The sequence below is a fragment of the Sceloporus occidentalis genome, unplaced genomic scaffold (genome assembly GCF_023333645.1).
Source record: "Sceloporus occidentalis isolate IW3139 unplaced genomic scaffold, rSceOcc1.0.p SCAF_6, whole genome shotgun sequence".
Lineage (NCBI taxonomy): Eukaryota > Metazoa > Chordata > Lepidosauria > Squamata > Phrynosomatidae > Sceloporus > Sceloporus occidentalis.
The window spans coordinates 27,557,314-27,580,124 of record NW_028316986.1 but is presented as its reverse complement, the minus strand read 5'-3'; the positions used below and the strand labels follow the sequence as shown (position 1 = coordinate 27,580,124).

Here is a 22,811-nt window from a genome sequence, read left to right as displayed (position 1 = left end):
AAATATTTTATTTATTTATTAGTTTGTTTGTTTCATTTATATGTCACTTTTCTCCCAAAGTGTGAGCAGTAGCAATTACCAGGATATAATATTGATCCATGCTTTTCTACAGGTTTCTCCCACCATTTGCAAAAACAGTACCTACCTGATTGAAGGACTCCTCCCATGAAGGGGCACAATGACTGCTTCCTGACCGCACATCTAAGATGATATTAGGTGCCTGAGGTCCTGAGACAAATATATAAGACAAACCAAATATACATTAAGATAGAAGATATGAACAAGTGTATTTTTAATTGTGATGGAAGTGAAATAGTAAAGTTATTTTTTCACAAATCATTTAAAGACTGAAGAATGCTGTGGGTGAAATATTTGGCTGATTTCCTGTATTGGTTGATTCCAGATTATTATCATAAGGGAAGACAATTTTGGTCATCTGTCAAGCCCAAACTGGGGATCCAGAGGTCAACATTTTCTCACAAGGACTATAATGACCCTTTTACATGATACATTTTTTAAATGACAAAATGGAGACTATTTCATGTCGCCAATATTTACAGTTCACAAGAAGCTAGAAATAGAGGCCAGAATATTGCTGGTGACATAACCTGTGGTTATATCAGTATATGCAGTTTAGTAGATGCTGCAGATGGATGTATTCACTAGTGCAGAATGTCCTCTTCTCTAGTGAAGCTGATGATGCTGGGATACTCCTATAGCCAGTTAGTGCCTGAGGAGTGAGGAGACACCTGGGCATCATCTGGACATATTAAATTGTCAACAAAATATAGTATTCTGTGGCAAAAGAGTGTTTCTAATACATTCAAACAAACATACTTTTTGTCTTTCTATCAGCCTGAATGCTTTTAAAACCCTTATTGCTAGAGAACTTATAGCTGTGTCTGATGTACCACACAACATATGGTGTCCTCTTGTTACTTTCTTGATGGTCACTTCTTTTATGATTACTGAAGCAAGAATGATTTTAAGTCTCATACTTTCAATTCCTTAACTGTTAACTAGGAAAAGTGGTGGCTGAATGAGTTGTTAGAACTGAAATGCTATGCAGACACCATGCTAGGAAAAGTAGATCTTCTACTATATGAATATCAGTCATCACTGGATATCATTACAGACAAGTTACAGAGAACTACATTCCAATTTAAGAGCAAGCTACCTACACCAATCCCTAGCTGGCCAGATTATCACATTCAATTTGAAACTAGAGTTTATTGAACTGAAAAAGAGTACTGTAACTGTGCATGCTCCTTCCTTGCTGTTTCCCATATGCACCTACTTTGAGTGACGATATACTGGTTTCTTCAACCACAGTTTCCTGTGGCCAGCCAGAAAACTCTCATTTGAGGTTCTCTTCAAATTATAATGTGAGACCAGAATCTAATCTCATCTACTCCATATCAAGGCTCTCAAAAACATTGCTTGGGAGGAGAAGAATGAAAAAGGCCCTTCTTCCTGTTCCTGGAGGAAGAGGTTAGTGTAGTGGTAGGGCACCATGTACACAGTTTTTGCTCCTAGACTGGAACTTTCTATCTGGTAATAAAATGCAGTGTCCATTTACATAAACAAATCTCTTGTTGGACTAGACTTAGAGTCCTTCCAGTGAGAATTTAATTAATCACATCCAAATGTAGAGATTTATAATACGTATTACCTTTCTCATTTTGGTTGCTGGATTGGGCATGGTCTTGTACAGCTTTTCTAAGTTTACAGATGTATCTTAATAACCCTGCCAGAGGTACTCGTTGATCGTTTTCAGAGATTGTGATGAGAAGAGAAGGATAATTCTAGAAAAAGAGAGGAAGGGGAGGGGAAAGACAGACAGACAGACACACACACACACACACACACACACACACACACACACACAGAGAGAGAGAGAGAGAGAGAGAGAGAGAGATGGGTGCAGGGAAGGAAATGGTTGAGTTAGCAGGATGGAGTTACTGATGCCAGTCTGTGCAGCCATTAATTTTTAATCTAGTGGAAGCTACTATGCCATGTCAGCAGGAGAAAAGAGTTACACAGATTTAATTATACCTTTGAAGAAATCACCTCTGCCTCTGCCACACTTAATGATTATGGGAAGATTTTATCTGTGACTTTGTAAACTGTGACATTTAGTAAACTTCTTCCTGTTTAAACTCTTCTGTAAACATCCTCCACTACTGAGACTAGAAAGCAGCTTAGAGCGGGGGGGGGGGGGGGATCTGTCAGCTCATTGCCTCTGCAATTGCTCCTTCATCTCTCTTTCAACACAACTGTAGGGTGTTCTATTCTAAGGTTTAATCTTTTTACTACTGCCTGAATCCTTTTTCACCACTCTACTCCCACCCCTCTTGCCAGTTATTAAGTTTATATCTTGCCCTGGTCAATAATATTTCTGTATTTCATCATCTTCTGAAGAAAGCCTAGGTAATTATGCCAGTCTTGCCATTGCCCTTCCATTTGAGGTGTACTTATGTGGTGCTCAAGATGCAGTCCACCACCTACATATCGGAATCCACTGGAAGTTGAGTGTAATTGCTATTTTTGTTTTCCATCTGCAAGTCCAAAAATAAGGGACTTTTATCAACACTTGGGAACTCACAATATATGGCTGGTGGGTTGAATTTATTTATGAGGGCTGAAATCTTATGTAAGAGTTAGGTATTTGTAAGTGGATTTATATGTATGGCAATTAGAACTGTGAAGATGCACAACATTCATATCAAGTAGAGGGGCTGTTGTTATGTAACTATGGCCTGAAATACACGGGCAAAATGATGCGGCTTTGGGCTGTGTTGCAGGCATGGCATTTAGACAATGCATGTTCCGAATGTGGCCAGACGTTGCACCAATGCTGTGCCAATCAAGATGAACCAGGCCAAAAAGGAGCAGGTATAATCCCTTATTTCTGGCAGCCCAGTTCAGGACCATGGCGGCGGCCTGGATCAGGACTGTGACTGTGAGGTTGCCAAGGTCCTGGCGTGATCAGGGCTAGTGTAGTCCAGCCACAGCCTTTTTGGCTCATCCGCTTTGGGTCTGTTGCAAAGCTGGCAATGTAACTGATGCAAAAAGGAACTGATGTGCATAGGGCATTTCTTGCTGGTGTCCTGTTACACATCTTCCCAATTCACTAACAGGGTTTCTTAGCGTGTACACTACGTAGTTAAGTGTATGCAAATTTACATTGACTGATAAGTCATATACAATTCTGGCATATATCTATATCCTATTCCTATATCCATATATCTCTTTCTCATTAAAGTTGTCATCCAAGACTTTGGAACTCTCTAGAGAGCACTAATGGGCACCCTCCTTGCTATCCATTCTTATGTAGGTGAAACTGTTTTGGTTTCAGCAGGCCTTTGAAGATAGGTCATAATGAGAGGATATGTTTTTAATTACTTTTATTCAACTGATAGGCTAATTATATTTGAACTTTTTAATGGTGTCTGCTTTTAGCTGTAAGTCTTTTAACTTTTGTAAGATGCTTTGGATTCCAGGGCAGATAAAAAGGTGAGATATTCAATATAGATGGATAAATAAATGGCACACTGTGTCCAGTAGCCCTCACTGCTGGGTAAGTGTGCACAGGATAATGCTTAAAGCACCTTCTTAGCACCCTCCCATAGAAATTAATGGGACTTTGAAATTCTTCAGATTAGTTGGACTACCGTATATACTCATCTATAAGTCTAAAAATTTATGCCTAAAAATTGACCCCAAAACCCCAGGTCGACTGATTTATGGGTCGCTATGGAAATGTGATAACAGCTCTTTCAGATTTCCCTATGTGGTGCGGAGAGGAGTTTAGCAGAAAGAGCCAAGCAGAAAGAGTCCTGGGTGACTGATTGATACTGCCGTTTGTTTAAGAGTCCCCCTACCGCCTGCACATCTGGCTGAAATGAAAGCTGAAACAATGAAGAAAAGTCTCAGTGAAAGTTGCTCTTGCTATATGAACACATAAACACACTGAAGGAGTCTCCCAATTTATACCCTCGACTTATCCATGGGCAAAACCCATAATTTTGGTACCAAAACCTGACCTCGACTTATACATGAGGTCGACTTATAGTTGAGTATATGGTACGTCCATTACTAAAAACCATTTAAACAATTAAAGACTGCTCTCCAAATGCAACATTTCATAATGAAAAATGTACTTTGTAGCATTAAAAAGAGATTAGATGGTACCTGTGGCCTAATATTCTGATATGGACAATAGCCTTTAATATACTCCTTGCAAGTCTCATCTGTCAATGGATCGCCCCATTCTTCTTGCTCTTCAATAGTCAGGGGGAGATGAGGGTCTAGCATAGTATTTAGAACATCCAGGAAGGGGGCCTAGGAACAAAAGATATATGTTCTTTACAAAATTAACAGTATAGCAGATAGCAGTTGTCCCTCCGGATTCGCTAACTTTCTGTTTGCAGTTTTGAATTTATGCGGATGGGAAGCCAGGTGGGACAAAATGGTGCGTGTGCAGGAGCATGTAGCCATTAAAAACAATGGGGCTCCAATATTTGTGGTTTTTACGATTTGCGGGTGGGTGGGTTTCAGAACAGATCCCCTGTGAATCAGAAGGGCCGACTGTAGAAGCCTAGTATTTTCTAGTATGGCTAATGGGTTCTTTAGATAGATTTTTGGAAGAAGTTGATCAAAGTATTTTCAAAAGTATTAATGGTAAAGCCAAAACAAAAAACAAAAACCAAAACCAAAAAAACCTCCTATCAAACAATTTCCCTAAATTACAATCAAATGTATGTTATGCAGATATAATGCAAATCTGTCCTTGAGTCTATTCACGATACAGTGGCCATCATCCTGCTAGTGAACTATGATAGCATAAACCCAAATCCACAAAAGAACGGTACCTTTACTGATCAACCAAAATGCAGAAAATGTAACATGGAAGCTTTTGAAGCTCCACTGGATTCTTCCTCAGGCAAAAGATGTATAATTTTTAAAAACATCTTTTGCTTGATGAAGAAGCCAGTGGAGCTTCAAAAGGTTGCATGATGTGTTTTCTTTATTTTGGTTAGCCAATAAAGGGTGTGTCTACATTGTAGAAATAATGCAGCTTGACACTACTTTAACTGACATAGCTCCACCCTACAGAATCCTTCAGAGGGTTACGTGTGTCCCCCCAACTTTAATGGTTTGGGTGCTAGTCTCAGCAGGTGGTGGACAAGGGTCCTGATTTAGGATGCAATCTTGGAGGGAAAGGGCAATTTAAATAAATGGTGCAACCATTTCACTGTTATTCTCCACTTCTTTGCTCAGAAACTCATATAGAACTGGGCTGGAAGTCAAACTCTGCTGCAGTTTGTGAGCTAGGAAATGTGGGTTTCAGTTTTGCCCCAGAGATCATGAAAAAGGGAGGCTCAGCCAGGCATTTTAGCCTTGTGTGCTAAGAGCTTATGGAGCATGATGATGCTTTGAGAGTAGCAGGGTTTGTCCTTGCTGCTATGCCTATAGTTCATTCCTAATTGTAAAGATGTTTCATTGCCAGAATACAAAATCCTAAGAGATGTCTCTTTCAAAGTGATTGTACAAGAACGAGGGAGACTGTCCTGACAACTGGAGTGAAATGAAATGGAATAGTAATCTCACCTGCAAAACCATGGCTCTGATAAGATGAGGGTCATTATTGTAGAGGGCTCCTGCAAGAACTCCTCCAGCACTCAGGCTCATTAGGGCTGTATGTGATGGCTCGGAATATCCTAGGTCATGCAACAACCTGATACAGGCCTGAAGATCTTGGATACCATTGTGCTTCTTCTTCAGACATCCATCTTTGTGCCAACTCAGGCCTAATTCTCCTCCACCTCTGACAATTAGAAAGTTTTTTTTTTTTAAATTCACATTTCTTAAGAGGACAACAACAACCATGTTCTAATACATATCCGATTCCTCAAACTGTCAATTTAGCAGAGACAGTCCTAATTATTCTTTAGTCATTTCACTTTTTCAGCTCTTTAATGCTGTAGTTTCTCTCTCCTCCTCCCACTGTCTCCCTTTGTCCTCAGCTTACAAAACTGAGTTTGGTGTGCAAAAGTAGTTTGTTGTCATGTGCCTTTAAATCGTTTCCAACTTATGGTGAACCTATCATGGGGTTTTCTTGGCAAGTTTCTTCAGAGGGGGTTTGCCATTGCCATCCTCTGAGGCTGAAAGAGTGTGACTTCCCCAAAGTCACCCAATGGGTTTACGTGGTCAAACCAGGATTTGAACTCTAATCTCTCAATGTCCTAGTCCAATGCTCAGCCCACTATACCATGCTGACTGTCACAAATGCAAAAAGTAGTTTGAATGCAACTGAATGCATAAAGTAGTTTGCATTCAATTAAATCAGCAGCAGGAAAGAAGAGGAGGGGACAGAATCTTGCCCTTCCCAGTAGGCTCATGGAAAAGCAAACTGTTGCGTCTTTTCCTACTTAGTGTATTTTTCCTTACGATTAACATTTGCCATTTTGACCATACTCTGATGTTCCTTGGCCACCCATATCTTGATTTTCATCTATGGTATGCTGGAGTGTTCTGTGATGTAGAAATGCTTCCTTAAAGTGGTAATGGATTTATCAAACATTTGCAGATAAATAAATAATAATATTGTTTGGTTCAGAGATATATCAGCAGAGTTCTGCTCATGGAACAAGAATGACTTGGCTTTCACAAATGAAACACAGCAAGGTGATTTTTGCAATTTTTTTGTGCTTCTTTAAAGTCTGCTCTAAAAGACTGAGGTCCAAAACACACGGTAGAAATAATCCAATTTGAAAATGCGTTAACTGCTCTGGCTCAGCTGCTAGGGAATCCTGGGAATTGTATTTTGTTGTGGCACCAGAGCTCTCTGACAGAGAAGGCTAAATGTATCACAAAACTACAGTTCCCAGAATTCCTTAGGATTGAGCCAAAGCAATCAAAGCAGTCTCAAACTGGATTATTACCCGACACCTTCCAAAACGGTGTGAAAGTGGTGTATGAAAGGGGCTTTATCAGATCTTAGAAAATTTACTTTTTTGGTCTATGCCTACTTATGCAGAATAAGGGGTTTCTAAGGCCCTTATCACACGGAGAGTTTTGCAGCTCTGATCCGAAGCCACTGCAGGTCCAACCATGCAAATTCATGTTAAAACGTGATGTATTATCTCGCGTGATTGCTTTCTATGGCGGGGGGGGTGTCGTTTCGAGGCGGATCCACAGTCAATCCAAAGTGACTCCTGATTTTTGTAAATTCAGTAACAAGCGAATTCACAAAAATTGTTTCCAAGCTCACTTCGATTTCAATCCAAATTGGTCTGGTGTGGAATGCAACTTTGCTTCCGTCCTGGTACACGCCCCCCCCCAACCTCCAACAAGGACATAGCCAGGATTGTGGGAAGGGGGGGGTCCAGACTAAGTGCCACCATTATAATGGGGCTTGGGTACAGCAGTGCGGCAGCACATACCATTCATTATTTCTAATGGAAGGGTGGGTTCTGGACCCCACGGACACCCCCCCCCCCTTTGCTACGTCCCTGCCTCCAAGGTCCCACATTTCCCATGATGCTGCACTGCAATTTTGCTCCATTTGCTTCTGGTACTCCTTCAAGAACGGAGGCTGCATAATATTTCAATAATAATAATAATAATAATAATAATAATAGAGAACAAGGCACTGCAATATAATAATAACAATACCAATAATAAGTTATTAATTTGCTGAGGCACCAGAGCTCTCTGGCAGAGAAGACTCAATATCTCATGATACTACAGTTCTCAGAATTCCATAGCACTGAGCCAGGACAGTTAAAGTGGAGTCAAACCGGATTATTTCCCAAGTGCGGATGCAACCTAAGAGAAGGCAACTGTTACAAAGGGAAGGAGAGTGGACTGGAGTCAGGGAGGTGGTACTTTAGGGAGCATGGAGAATAAGGGAAATCACTTCTGTACTCCTTCAAAATGGGTCTCCTTCAGTTCCAAAGGATTTACCTCCAAGCAAACCTGCAGCTTCTACACTGATTATTTTGCAGTGAAAGAAATTTATTATTATTGTTAAAGAAATATTATTATTATTATTATTAAAACATTCTTTCACTGCATAATAATAATAATAATAATAATAATAATAATAATAATAATATTGCCGGTGATACATTCGGATGAAGCAGAAGGAATGTAGGGATAGGCGACATTCCCTATCATTCACGCGAGCACTGGAAACTGGAACCAGGAAGTGGCCCCCTTCTTCACCTCGGAAGTGCAAAGGTTCACAATGCGTTCAGATCCTCACTGAGCATTCGCAAAGGTCCCAATTCACACTGGTGAATCTGCATGGTATGTACTGGTGTAGTAATTTAATGTGCACTCGCTCCACTTTGACTCAGGAATGACCACAATTTCATTCTTCTTGTGTGATAATTCATCACGTGAATTGCCTTGGATTTGAATTGACTCTGCTTCCCTTTCACTTCAGATTGGCTCTGGATTGGAGTTCTAGTTTCACATGTGATAAGGGCCTAAGACATATAGCCCTAAAAGCGACTTTTCCAAAGTCTGGGCTGGGATATACCATCTTGGATAACTGGATAAAGTCTTGAAACATAAGGCTATCAATAGTTGCCAGTCATGCTCCTGCTTGCTTGAATGACTAGCTGATTTGTGATATTTCTATACTGTCTTTCTGAAACTCACTTAGATAATGCAGGGGGGAAAAGGAAAGTAAGTAATAATTATTTAAAAATAGAATAAAAAAGAAAAGCATCCAAAGCTACAAAAACAATTTTAAAAAACCAGCAAGTCAAAAGATATGTCTTGAACCATTTCCAAAACACAGTGAGAGCAGAAACCACTTGTGCTTCAGAATTTGGGAATGAGAATAGGAGAAAGCTTTTCTGCATGCCTGATAAGTGGGCCTCTGCAAGGAAGTCTGGCTTCAAAAGGTCCTGTCCCGCTGATTTTAATAATAAAGCAAGTTCATATTGAGACAGCCAGCCCTTCTGATGCCCAGGACTTAAGCAATTTAGAGCATAAAAGGTTAAACCCAATGCAGTGCTTGGTTATTAAAATAGAGTAAAGCTTACATGAAAAAGATCCTAAGTTCAACCCAGGTTGTGTACAGAGGGTCTCCAGGCAGGACTGGAATAACCAACTGAAACTTTGGAAAACTGTTCTTGGTGTCAACAATACTAGCGCAAAGGTCTGACTCAGTCAGGGTGACGAGACATGCTCCTTGTCCAGGACATGCCTTACATTTCATCTCTCTGGCCAGGAGGAATTTCAAAATGTCCTCCATTTGGAGCATGACTAAGAAACACAAATTTATACTTATAAAACTATTTTTAGCTTTTATTTGTTAATATCCTACATTTTTCTTTAATGTTCTACATCTTGCGGTGCCTTGTCCTCCATTGTGGTTAGGTGTCTGGTCACCCTGGACTCAGTACAAGGCAACTCCCTATATTCTATAAGGCGAAGAGAATCAGCAGGGCTACACTCTCCCACATATAGTTACCAGTGTAGGTCAGAAATTTTAAAATGGTTCAAGATCAGTATCATCTAAATGTGTCTGGAATGGAAAGGCCACCATCAATTTCATTACTGATTTATTGCTTACACGTTACCTCCAGGATCTGAGGCAGTATGCCTCTCATATGAGCATACTGTCCAACTCTCTCAGTTTTGTAACCTCTCCCAACTGTCCCAATTTGGCAGGGATAGTCCTGATTAATCCTTTGTTATTCCACTTTTTCAGGTGCTTCTAAAACATCCCAGTTTCTCTTAACCTCCAGTTCTTCTCATTTGTCTTCAGCTTATTTCAGTTGCTGCAGATTGAAGTGCAAAAGTAGTTTGCGCTCAGTTAACTTGGTTCCGGGGAAGGGAAAAGAGGGATTGAACTTTGCCCTGTTAGGCTCAGGTAAAATCAAACTATAGCAAGCTCACCTAGTTTGTGTGTTCTTCCTCACTAATAACATTTGCTGTCTTGACCAAATTCTGATGGTGCTTGGCCACACGTGTCCTAGTTTTCATCTGTGAAATGTTGGACAGTATGTTACCAATTGCTAGGGAATGTGAATGGAAAGATGCTGTTGTACTCATATCTACTTAACAGCTCACTAGGGCTTAGAATACGTACTTTTGTTGGAAACATGGTCATACCGGCAGGGGGATTATGGGGAGCCAAAAAGGATCTAGTCAGGTATGGGAACTGAACGCTGGTGATTGTTCTTTCAGTTCAACTATGACGTCTGGTGACCCTATCATGATATTTTCTTGGCATGATTTATTCAGAGGAGGTTTGCCACTGTCTTCCTTTAAGGCCGAGAGAGTGTGATTGGCCATTTGGTAGTATGGGAGATGTGTGTATATACCTCTCATATCCCACCCAGTTCGCTTTTAATCTGCTCTGAGTAAATTACTCACCCTTATTTTAACCCTGGGTGTGGACTTTGTGGCTACAGTATTATAGGATCATATTTTGGTATATCACAAATTCTATCCATTATACCAAGAACAAAATTGTTGAAGTGATACTTTTTTGGCAAATGTGCTGAAAAATGAAACATAATTTGACAACTTGTTTAGTTCAAACTATAGCAGCTGAAGTTCCAATGTAGTTTAGTGGTTTTGGTGTTGAACTACGACTCTGGAGACCAGGGTTTGAATCTCTGCTCAACCATGGAAAACCACTGGGTGACCCTGGACAAATCATACTCTTTCAATCAGAGAGGATGGCAAAGGCAAAACCGATCTGAACAAATCCTGCAAGAAAATCCTGTGATAGGTTCACTTTAGGGTTACCATATGTCAGGGTGACCAGATGTCATAACCACAAAGAAGGATAAGGCACCGCAAAATGTGGGGCGTTCAAGAAAAATGGAGGACATGATCAAATAAAAGCTAAAAACACTAATGTAACTGTAAAATCATGTTTCTTAGCTATGCTCAATATGGAGGACATTTTGAAATTCCTCTTGGGCAGAAGGATGAAATGTAGAACAAGTTCTGGAAAAGAGGATGTCTGCCAAAATACGCTGTCATAAATTGCAAATGACTTAATAATAGTAGCAACAGAAGTTGGGCTAAACTAATACATATTTCTTTTTAAAACTCAGAATGGTTTTCAAAACTTGAGCTGGGTCTGCTAATTAGAAAAGAAGGCTATATGTACAGATATATGCACATTTACTCATATTTTAACAACAGAGGTATCTACTGTAAACTTACAGACTGAGTCAAACTGCAGAGCCGTTTCAGTACTTGGATATAATAAGCAGGTTCAGTATTATGAACAAGGAGTGGAAGCAGATGTGTGATGTATTGGAACTTTTGCCACAACATGTGCTGTCGAACTTGATCCCTGTGAACTCCAGGAGTTGTTGGGGGTCACACATTACAGTTTGGATAAAACTGGCTCCTAGCTGTATCTTACAATACAAGTGCAGAAATGAGAAGGAGGACTAATTCATGTCACTGCCCTCTTCCAAGTAATAGTTAAAGATGAGAATGTGTGTGTGTGTGTGTGTGTGTCATGGTGGTGGTTTCTTTATATCTGGTTTATTTTATAAAACCTAACACAAAATAAATTCCCAGTGATTTATTTACTGTATATACTCATGTATACGTCTAGAAATTTTAGTCACAAAATTGACCCCCCAAAAACAGACAGCTTATCCATGAGTCAATGTATGTACTGTACTTTAACTCTTGTTAAGAAAAGGAACCATCCTCTGGTGACAGGCAAGAGTTAAATCTGTCCTGGAAGCTCTGACCCCCTCTATTCCTCATCCATCCAGCCTTTAGTGTGGGCACAAACAGTTATGCCTGCTGGAAATTTCTAAGTTCTTTGGCACTGTTTTCCTTTGCTTCATCCTTTAGATCCTTTGTTACATACCTCTAAATTTTACCCTCAACTTATCCACAGGTCATCCCAAAATTCATAATTTTGGCCCTAAAGACTGCCCTCAACTTATACATGAGGTTAGTTTATAGTCAAATATATACGGTACTTTCACCTGAAACCAAGGAAGTGCTATGGACATGATATAAAAAAAATATGTACAGGGAATTAAATAACACTGAAACAAATGGGACATCCAGGTGGTGTAGGTTGGGCAAGATATCAATAATCTCTTTTTATATACAGATTGAGTCGACCTTATCTGGTATATCTGGGACTATGAATGTTTTGGATTTTGGAATATTTGCATATACGTAATGTATATTCTTGGATATGGGAACCAAGCCTATACTTGAAATTCTTTTATGTTTTGTATATACCTTATACTCGTGCTGGCCAATTGGCCGTAATAAAGTTATTATTATACCTTATACACATAGCCTAAAGGTAATTTTATACATAATTTTATGCATGAAACAAAGTTTGTGTACACTGAATCATCAGAAAGCAAAGGTATCACTATCTTAGCCACCCATGTGGACAATTTTGGATTTTGGAGTATTTCGGATTGTAAAATTATAGTATTTTAACTAAACTGGAATCCATACCCTGAGATACACTTTGTTTTCATTTTGATGTCACAAAATATGGACAGCAATAATGCTTAAAACTTTATTGTATACCATCCTAATATCCTTCAATAAATGGCAGGATATAAATATTTAAATAAATAAAAAGTGAAAAAAATTCTTTTGAATTATTTTTATCTCGACACTGGTTATTTATAACTACATGGAAGAGCTAAAAGTATATATGCTTACAGCAAAGAGGTAAATTAATTTATCCAGTAGAATAGTTAATGAGCTTGATAAAAATTATTCACTATACCACTGACATTATTCATATATTTTCAAGGGAAATATATATTTCACACTCCCTCTTTTTATGTGAATGTAAATCATCACAATGTGATTATAATCTCTGTTTACCATTTTATTTGACATGACTAAAGAAAAGCTTAGGAACTACTACTGGCATAGTGCAATAGATATCAAGAAAGCTTTAAAAACTAAAGCTAATCATGATTAGTAGAAAGTCAAAGAAATGAAACCATAGCATTCTTATCCCATTAATTTAACTGTCTTTACCCAAAGAACAGGCATTTCACTAAATTATTAGCAAATGGTATATGGCAAACCAATTTCAAAACAGTACACAATAAAAAATTTATGATATAGGAACCTGTGAATGAAATGGTAGACTTTATTGTTAAAAGATTCAATTTTTGGAACTGAGATTTGTCATTGCATGCATAACAAGTGAAAAATGCATGAGAAAATAGTGCAATATATGAGGCTTACCTAACATGGCAGAATGCTAATATCCACCCATCATTGATTAACATGAGATTTTCTGCTTTAAAGCTCATGTTCAAGTCTATGCCATAAGCTCCATATACATGAATCAGAAGTGGCCTCCTGCATAGCTCTATAGAATTGGCTGTATGAAAAACTGTAATTGGCACCCAAGTTTCATCCTGGAAATGAGGGAGTATTTTACATTAAAGGATGTTTCGAAGTTCACAAGGGACACACAGGAACAAAAAGCGTCAATTATACATTTTAAAGCATGTTTTTTCTTATTACTGTAATTCCTTGGCACTTTGACTGTACAAAAGCACTCTCAAAAAATAAAACAGGAGATTGGCCTGCCACTGGGTTCGTTTACCAATGTGGAGCATAAAAATTCATTTAAGTGCAACACCTGAGAAGGCTATAAAGCATGAAAGCAACCCACTCCTCCTGCACTCTCTAATGATAACCCATCTGCATTATGACCTGAGTAGCTTAGCACTTAGTGCAGCAGCAAACCTTTAGTTATAAACTTAACATTTCTGCATACATATATATTTAGTTTAAAACTTGAAAGTTTCCTAGGAATTCTCGTCTGTGTGACTAATACACACAACAAGCCAGGACATGTTATTTTTATTCCTCCTTCTCTTCCATTTACCTTCCTTCTTTCCATTTACCATGCAGAATATTATGGTTATTACTACATTTTGTATGAACATTTTTACTGCTACACATCTATATTTGTTTTGGGATGTTTATTTTGATTTGTCAGTGGGGGAGGGAGGTGGGTCTGAAATGTCTTGTCTCCTAAAGTAGAATGAGTATTAATGTAACAAATGACATTTCTATAAGCTTTCTGTGACATGACTTTCTCTCTTGCTAGAAGAAATAGCACCCTTACATCCAGCATTCTGAAAAACCTAACTAGAAAAAGAAATACTAAGCCTCCCAAACCCTTGCCTGCAGGGGTGCGGAGAAATACAAACTGATCTACTCGATATGGCATCTTGAGGCCTTTACAAGATGTCAGTCCTTATTTTCCTCTTAGACGCTCTTTTAAAAGAGGGTAAGGGAACCTTTTTAAAAGATATTAAGAGAATCAAGAGTCTTACCTTGCTCTTAGCTTCTAAACGTATGGTGTGACAATTCATGGTAATTGGTACCTCTTGTGCAGTGTGCTCAACAACCTTGTTTTCTACCAGTGAATATGCAAAGCATACTGGAGGTTGAACTGGGGAGAGAAGCCAAAAACAGCAAGTGCTGGTGGTATATTCAGGATGCGGCTCCAATTCAAATGAACAAGCCCATGCAGGTAGCTGTGGATGAAAAAAAAAATCCCAACAAATATTATTATTTCCCCCCATTCTTTGATTTTTGTTTTCCTCTTCAAATGTATTCCATTGCCTCCTCTCCAATGAAAAGATTTGGACTTCAGGCTTAATTAACTTTGGCGTGTGTGTCTGCCAGGAATTGCTTTCCCTATAAACGCTTAAAAAAAAAAAAAATGTTGACAGAAACAGTACAACAATGAGGGCAACAATTTAGCTACCTCCCCCACTTCTCTAAAAGCTACTTAATGAGGTTCAACATATAATGCAGATGGAAAACAAAATCTTGGCTCATTTTGAAATAAACGATAGTAAGCAAACAGCGACCCAATGTCCTTAAAAATGCTATTTCGGTCTTTAAAAACAAACCGCTATCAGGACCATGCATGTTATCTGTTTAAAGAGTTTTATCTTGTACGCCCGGGTATTATTAGGAAGTTTTTAAAAAATCTCTTCCTTCCCTCCTGTCTGTGCCCTCACTCTATCCAACTTGAAACTCAGCCAAGTCAACGTCAGTTACTGCATGGAGGCCATGCCTTGGCCTTGGCGGGCTCAGCCACTTACAATCCATGCTTCTGACTCTGTTCCCAGCGTTAGCCATTGTGAAGAACAAAATCATTTTTTTGGCACAGCTACACTCAGAAACTCGGGGCTATTATGTTTTAAGTCTTAACACTCCTAGAAATGAAAGGAATCAAGATTCATTCTCTGAAAGCAGCAGGGTCTCTTACCCACTGCTTACTTTCTTTTAAGGAGTTCTGGTTAGTAGGTTGATAAAGGCTTTGGGAATTGTGGCACTCAGAGTCAAAAAGCTTTACACAGAAAAACTGCACTCCGTGTAATTGATTAAAACCTGAAGAGGATCAATCTAAAAAGTCTAGAAAACCCTACAGAATGGGTACTATATTTAACTTGAATGCTACTGTTAGGAGACTGGCTGGAGAGTGTGTAAGTTTACCTTTTTAGCATAAGTATTCTAAGTGAAATTTTAAAATATTTTCAGATAACTGCGTTTTAAGGCAGGCGCTATCCTGAGTTGGTTTGTTTTTTTAAAGAGAGGGTGCTTTTTCTTTTTTCTTTTTAAAGTTTGAAAGAAAATACACCTAGACAAAGTGATGAGCTAAGTAAAGGCAGTTGCTTTAATTGATTCAGGTACACTGAGACAAGTGGGGTTTTATTTATTTATATAAAAAGCTTTTTATATGGGATTTCCCAATATTTTTATTTCACACAAATTAAAATAACCACAGTACAGCTAATATCAACCACTGTTGCTCACAGCCTGTCATTCAAACAAATGCAGAGAGAGAGAGCAAGAGAGAGCGAGAGAGAGCGAGAGAGAGAGAGAGAGCTGCTGAATCACTGGCCACCATCAGCTCAGGTCCCAGCCACGCTCCGCCAGCACTTTTTAGGAGGAGGAAAGCTTTCCAACTTCTAAAAAGTGCTGGCAGAGCATGGCTTGGATCCAGGTTGGACCCGGGCTGATGGTGGCCAGTGGTTCAGCAGCGATTTAGTGAGTGATATAATGCCTTTTGTATTATATTTACTAAATATTTCTCACTATCTCAGAAGTAGTGAGAAATATTTAGTAAATATAATACAAAAGGCATTATATGTTACTGCTACTATGACATAGTAGCGATGTATGTTTATATGTTGGTATGTTTAAATGTTGTTATTTGTATATGGATGTTTTTTGTATGTTTAATAAAAAATTAATTTTTTTTTAAAAAATAGGATTTATCATATGTTTTATATCTGCAAAATAGGCGATGATTAATTTCATGCGTTTCTTTTTTTTTTAAAGCCCCCTGCCATTTAATATTACGAGAGACTTGTTTGGGAAAGAGTTGTGTTAACCTCGCCATTTAGCCGACACAATCTGCTTGCTCCAAAAGAATCCCATGGAGATGAGTGGGGATAAACTGGGGTAGGGGGAGCAAATTATGGTTTTTCTGACTGAAAACAATACTTCTCCTTCAGCATAAGAATTTATTTGAAATCTATACATAACAATCAGACAGTGTCTGTGTTATCTGTCTGTGGGATTATCACATCAATCTATTTGATGCCTCAAAATTAGACAAGAATCTTTTAATAGTTACAATGCCAAACTTGCAACCTTCTGTCCAAGAGTAATTCAAAATGTTCTCTATTTTGAGCATGATTAAGAAGCATGAATTAATATTAGTGTTTTCAGCTTGTATTTTGTAATGTCCTACATTTTTCTCGAATGTCCTACATTTTGTGGTGCCTTGTCCTCCTTTGCTGTTAGGTCATCTAGAAGCAAAGAAGGGCTGGCAGCTTCTTTCATCCTCCCTTTCACCAGATCACCTCTATCTACCTCCTCCCTCAACCAACCACCATCCATAGCCAAATTCATTTTCCAGCACAGTATTTACGGAGTTTATTACATGCGGCTTTTATACTGCAAACAGACCTGGAAAAAAAAACAGCTTTGGTGACATTTATCACACCACAATACTTCTGACCCACAGCTTCTGTGTCCCCAAAGTATGGTTAAGGCACCCTTTTTCACTGAAGTGGGAAACCCATCAATGGCCTCCCAATTATGCTAGTCCCCAGAGGTACTGCTCCTAAGACGGAGGGCGAGTGAGAGGTAGGAAACCGGAGAGGGGTTAAAGCATTGCTCCTAAGATTCATAAAGTTTTTTGGGGAAAAGATGGGAAAATGGGAGAGGGCTCTGCAATACTGCTGGTAAGTGCCTTGAGGTAAAAAATGAGGCACCCCATCAACTTTTGGAGAAATAGGTAAGGATCCAGAGTACATTTCAGCCAGTATATCTTTTAAAATAATCTTAGGCTGCAGTGTTTCTTAGGCTGAATTGGTAAAGTCCAAAGTTTCTAAGCTGCAGCTGGAGCTAATGCCAACACAAGGTTTCTATGATTTGCAACAAAAATGTCTGTAGTTGCAGACAGAAAAAGTAATTTAGTAGTGCTAAAGGATACTCATGGCATCCTTTAAAATTTCACTGCCATTCAATCAGTGATCTGATGCCCTAATAATATTGTAAATGCCAGCCCACCAGGGAAAAATATAATCCGTGGCAATACACAGAATTACACCTACAACCAGGGTTGCCATAACTGTCTACTATAAACCGGGACAAAACGTAGGACATAATTTAGACCAAAATGCAGGACAATTGTAGGATAGAATTTAGCCAAAAATGTAGGACATTTAAGAAAAATGGTGGACCTGAAATGTCCTACATTTTTGGCTAAATTTTATCCTACAATTGTCCTGCATTTTGGTCTAAATTGTGTCCTACATTTTGTCCTGGTTTATAGTAGAAAATTGTGGCAACCCTACACAGCTCCTCACTCCCACAACATATATTGCATAAGAAACCTGCCCCAAATGTTTCCCTTCCCAAAGGCAGGGGTGGTGAACATGCATCTTAAAGGCCACAGGCCGCGTAAGACATCCCCACAAGATCATAGACTCCCATTTTTTAAAATGTTTTCAGGACTTCTGGGGGCCAAAAATTCAGTAAAGGTATCAAACCCACTGTAAAACCCAATATTTGTCTTCCTCCACTCCACAGAAATCCCCTAGGAAAAAAAAGTTTTTTTTAAAAAAGCCCCAAACAAAACTGGAAGTAATGCAGCATCACATCTATTTTGGAAGTGATGGTGTGTTGCAACCTGCCAGTGCACATGGGTGTGAAAAATGGCCACCTTCATTGGTGCAGTTGCTTACTCCCAATCAAAAGTCACTGATGGCAACTTCATTCTGGGAATCCCAAGCCAGGATTGCTGTTTTATGGTATTCTGCCCCACTCCCATCAGCAGCATTATACTTTTAAAAACATATATATTTGATAACTCAATTATATGAAAAAAGTTTTAATTTCCGCATGCCATTAATTAATAAATTAATCTTGAAAAATAAGGAGCTGATCTTAAAACATGATATTTATAACAAACAAAACATTTACCTTAATTCTGTGAACTGAGTTAGATACAAGTGAAATAATATCCAAATACAGCTGACCACAGAACTTCAGGAAAGCAACACAGTGGTCTTTGAACATCTCTAAGTCAACTAATTTTGTTTTTTCTTTTACTGTGTAAACGGACAGCCAATTCTTCATACCACATGAATCAACTGGAGCCTTCATCAGCTTAGAAAAAGAGAAAAAAAGCACAATCTTGTCATATACTTACATTAAGAAAACTGAAATTACATGGTATCAAAGATTCTCAGAGAGCAGACATTGGTTTCCAGCTACTAATGTACTGAAGCAATAGGTAACATTTCTGTTGCTAGCTCAGTATTAGACTTGATAGGTCTGACTATGCTGGAAAGATGGCTGTTGGCTCAGTTACATGGCTTCTGGTAGAAGACAGGCACTAAATCCTAATTCCTACATTTAGGGATAATGGGGAATTTATAATCTTTCCAAAACTGTCATTGAAGCAGGAGATGCATTCCCCATTTTTTAGGAAAAGGTGGAGCTGTAATAATAATAACAATAATAGACTGTATATATGGGCGTTAATTTTGCTAACTTCAAGGTAATGCAATGAAAGAAGAAATAACCATGTAACACACATATCCAGCTTCTACTCAAACACTAGTCATAAATCAAGAAAGTATCCAGCTGAGCAACATTTTATTTTTCTTTTCAGCTGTTTGCAGTATTTTCACATCTCAGCAGGAAAGACAATAAAAAGATGAAATGGACTCCAGTAGGGTACCAGAGCTAAGCAGTGGTAATGGACAGAATTATATTTCTACAACAATGTATATTGTAGAAGTGAATTTAATGTTAACTCTGATAGATTTATAACCTAAAGAATCAAAATTTTACTTCTTTAATGAAAAGGACAGTTAAAACAGAACACGCTAAGTTGCAATGAATACCAAAGTTATTGTTTTTGAATAATGAATATCCATATTTGATAGCTCTGTACTTGCACTAGCACCTAGTTCAAGGAGGGCAATCCAGCTAGTGAACGGAACAGTGCAGATTTGTTGCAGGCACAATAGCCAATTGTTGTCACGTGCCATGACTCTTAGTCATGGTGACCCTCTCAGATGATTTTCTTGGCAAGATTTATTCAGAGATTTGTCTTTGCCTTCCTGTAAGTGAGAGAGTGTCACTTGCCTAAGGTCATGTAATGGGTTTCCATGACTGAGCAGGGATTGGAACCCTAGTTTCCCAGAGTCCTAGTTCAACATTTAACTACACCACAATAGCTTCTGCAAAAGCCAATTTCAATAGTCTGTCCACCCATCCATCCATCCATCCATCCATCCATCCGTCTGTCCGTCCATCCATCCAAATGCATTTACTAGCACTGGAAAGGAGGTATGCACCGCTGTCAAAAAAACCTGAATAAAGTAAGTTGAAACTAATCAAATGGTGGGGCCATTGCTTTACAGGAGTGGGCAAACTGTGATTCAATAGTTTCGAGCAGCCCCATTTTTGTAGCTTTGCAGTCCTTTGCCAGACTCCCCCAAACCCTCCTGAGCCTCACACTCCTCCAAATATTTAGAGACAAAATCTATCCAAATTCAGTGAAAAATCACCGTGTCAAGACAACCCAGTACAGAACATTGGCCAAAATAGGAAATCGGAAATAATTTCTCAGGTTGTTTTTGGCCAATCATTAGACTAATTTCAGAGCGAGTGCTCCACTAGGGATATGAGATAAAATTTGGCCCTCGCACCCTCCAGAATTGTCTACCCATGGTTATGGGAGGTGTGACCAGGTTAATATTTGATACTACATAAGTGATATGGAGTTGGAGAAAGAGTGCTCAGGTTTTAATTCAAACTAAAACAAAACTGTTTGTAGAATAAATGGCAGACTGAGTAGGGAGAGAAATTAATTCCAGTGTTTGCAACGAACCTACCAACCCATTCTCCTTATCTCACTATAGCTTGTTAATGATTGGTGGTGGTGGTGGACAAACTTCTGAACACTAAAACATAAAAAAAATTAAATATGGATTCTGTTTAACCTATATTTTAATGGCTGCTTTTTCCCTCTGAATTTTTGTTATTGTTCCATTTTAAGTAAATATAGATGAAGGGTACAAACTAGAGACTAGGATGGAACCACTGAAAGCCCTATATAGATTTACCTGTTTTTAATGATATCTTAATTACTGTACCCAGTGCTTTCATTCCACTAGCACAAAGCAGCTGTCACTCACAGAGTGAAACTTTTATTTTTTGAGAAGAATCAGATCCAAGACTTTGTTCCACTAGTAGAAGTGGCTTCAGAAAGCATTGCAACAAGCATTTCCTAAGCCACTCTATAAGGCAATCACAAAGGCTTTGTGCAAGTATTTCCATGCAATGTTGCCTAGAACTTAGTATATCAGTGTGTGTTTAGATATTGCTTATATTAATTGTATTAGTACTTGAACACTACCACTTTTTAGTATGAATTTGGTGCTAATAAATGTCTCAACGAAGCTGAATGCTTCCCAGCAGGTCAACATGTCATACCTTGTATCCCACTGGGTCTCCATAGGTAGTAAGAACAAACAACTCGTTGTTTCTGTGTTCAACATGGTAAACGACTCCTTCAGTCCGTTGTTGCACAAGAATAGGTGACTTAAAAGGGTGGAAGCAATCGACCAACCACACTTCAGAGGTAGACTTGCTATTGCTGTTTATAGTCAGAAAGTGCTTATCTTTTGTAAGGTAGAGATCCACAAAATACCTGGAGGCGTAGAACAAATGAAGTAATAATTCAATAATACAACATTGCATCATCTGCAAAGATGTCCAACACATATAGATAACAAAGGTTTCCATAAATAGGATCTTTCGCTAGTTATCCTAAGACAGAGTTAGTTACACAGGATTTATACTTTATTTGTCCACCTATTTGTTACATTATTAAATCGCCCAATAACCAGTGTTCCCTGGGTGGTATACAGATACGCCTCATGATGGACTCCAAGGTCCCAGTCATATGTCTTTATGCCAAAGCTGACCTTGGCATTTGCTTTTATCCTTCAAAATGGAAATGCTTTGATGGACCAATCTAGGAACTTTCACATGCAGTTGCCATGGAGCTCTGGTCCCTGTCTACCTGGCCACACTTTGTGAATATGTACAGCTAACACTATAGCCTGACCTCTGTTACTGAACAGAATATGACACTCCTTTGTATGTTTTTTAAATATGAAACCCACTAAACAATAGAGATGATCACTAAAAGCCACATCCTTACCAAAAGATTAATGAAAAGTGTAAAATGAAAATTAAAATGGGCTGGAAAGTCAGCTTAACTTAGTAAGTGCTGTACTCAAATCAGTAGAACAGGTTTGTGATGAATTACATGCCATTGATACCAATGTCCCTTCTACGCTCCTGAAATACTCTATAGACTGTTGGGGTGGTTCTAGTAGCTCCTAAGCAATATGGGATGGAGCATAGAGGGGCCTGGAGTAAGGGATAATAGCCCCCCATTATCAGGCTTAGATTCTAAGATAGGTTTACTTGAATTAAGTTCACAGAGGCACCTTCTTCTGAAACCTACACTCCCCCAAATATTTCTCTGGAGGATTAGAGAGACCCTTCCTAAAATATAGAATGTGGTACAAGGAGGAGGATGCTGGTAAGAGAAAGGATAGGGCAAGAGAACATTCTTTTCAACTACTTATTGAGAGCAATTAATCTTACCACCCAACCCAATGGCAACTTTATTGTCATCTACCATCGAGTCGACTTCGACCCATGGTGACCCTCTTGATGAGACATCTCCATGTACCCCTATCTTCCTCTTCTCTCTTCAGTTCCTGCAATCCCATGCCTTTATCCCCCCGATTGAGCCAATCCATCTGGCATGTGGTCTTCCTCTCCTTCTTCTGTACTCTATCTTTCATAGCATTGTTGTTGGCTTCCCCGCTCAGTGATCCATGTCTTCTCATTATATAAGCAAAATACATCAGTCTCAATTTGATCATCTATGGCCTGTTACAGACAGGCCAAAATAAAGCTGCTTCGAGTCACTTTGGAGGTATGGTATTTCAATGATGCATGCGTCCTAAGAGTCCAAAAGCCACACCAAAGCCACGCTCCAGTCCTAAGGACTGGAGTGCAGCTTTGGTGTGGCTTTTGGACTCTTAGGACTCGTGCATCATTGAAATACCATACCTCCAAAGTGACTCAAAGTAGCTTTATTTTGGCCTGTCTGTAACAGGCCTTAGCTTCTAATGAGATCTCTGGCTTGATCTGTTCCAAGACCCATCTGTTTGTCT

The 22,811-nt window shown here is 38.9% G+C and overlaps 1 protein-coding gene across 4 annotated transcripts in view; it reads right to left on the bottom strand.

The window, feature by feature from the left end:
- Nucleotides 1-22,811, bottom strand: part of PREPL (prolyl endopeptidase like) — a 49,123-nt gene that overhangs the window by 3,898 nt on the left and 22,414 nt on the right. For all 4 annotated transcript variants that reach the window (XM_089529160.1, XM_089529159.1, XM_089529161.1 and 1 more), the window contains exons 7-14: nucleotides 21,049-21,265; nucleotides 18,523-18,708; nucleotides 14,346-14,549; nucleotides 13,240-13,415; nucleotides 5,614-5,830; nucleotides 4,195-4,344; nucleotides 1,673-1,805; nucleotides 146-228 (exon numbers count right to left, since the gene is read on the bottom strand). In XM_089529160.1, the coding sequence (XP_089385286.1) occupies nucleotides 146-228; nucleotides 1,673-1,805; nucleotides 4,195-4,344; nucleotides 5,614-5,830; nucleotides 13,240-13,415; nucleotides 14,346-14,549; nucleotides 18,523-18,708; nucleotides 21,049-21,265 (1,366 nt within the window). The remainder of the gene's footprint in view (nucleotides 1-145; nucleotides 229-1,672; nucleotides 1,806-4,194; nucleotides 4,345-5,613; nucleotides 5,831-13,239; nucleotides 13,416-14,345; nucleotides 14,550-18,522; nucleotides 18,709-21,048; nucleotides 21,266-22,811) is intronic.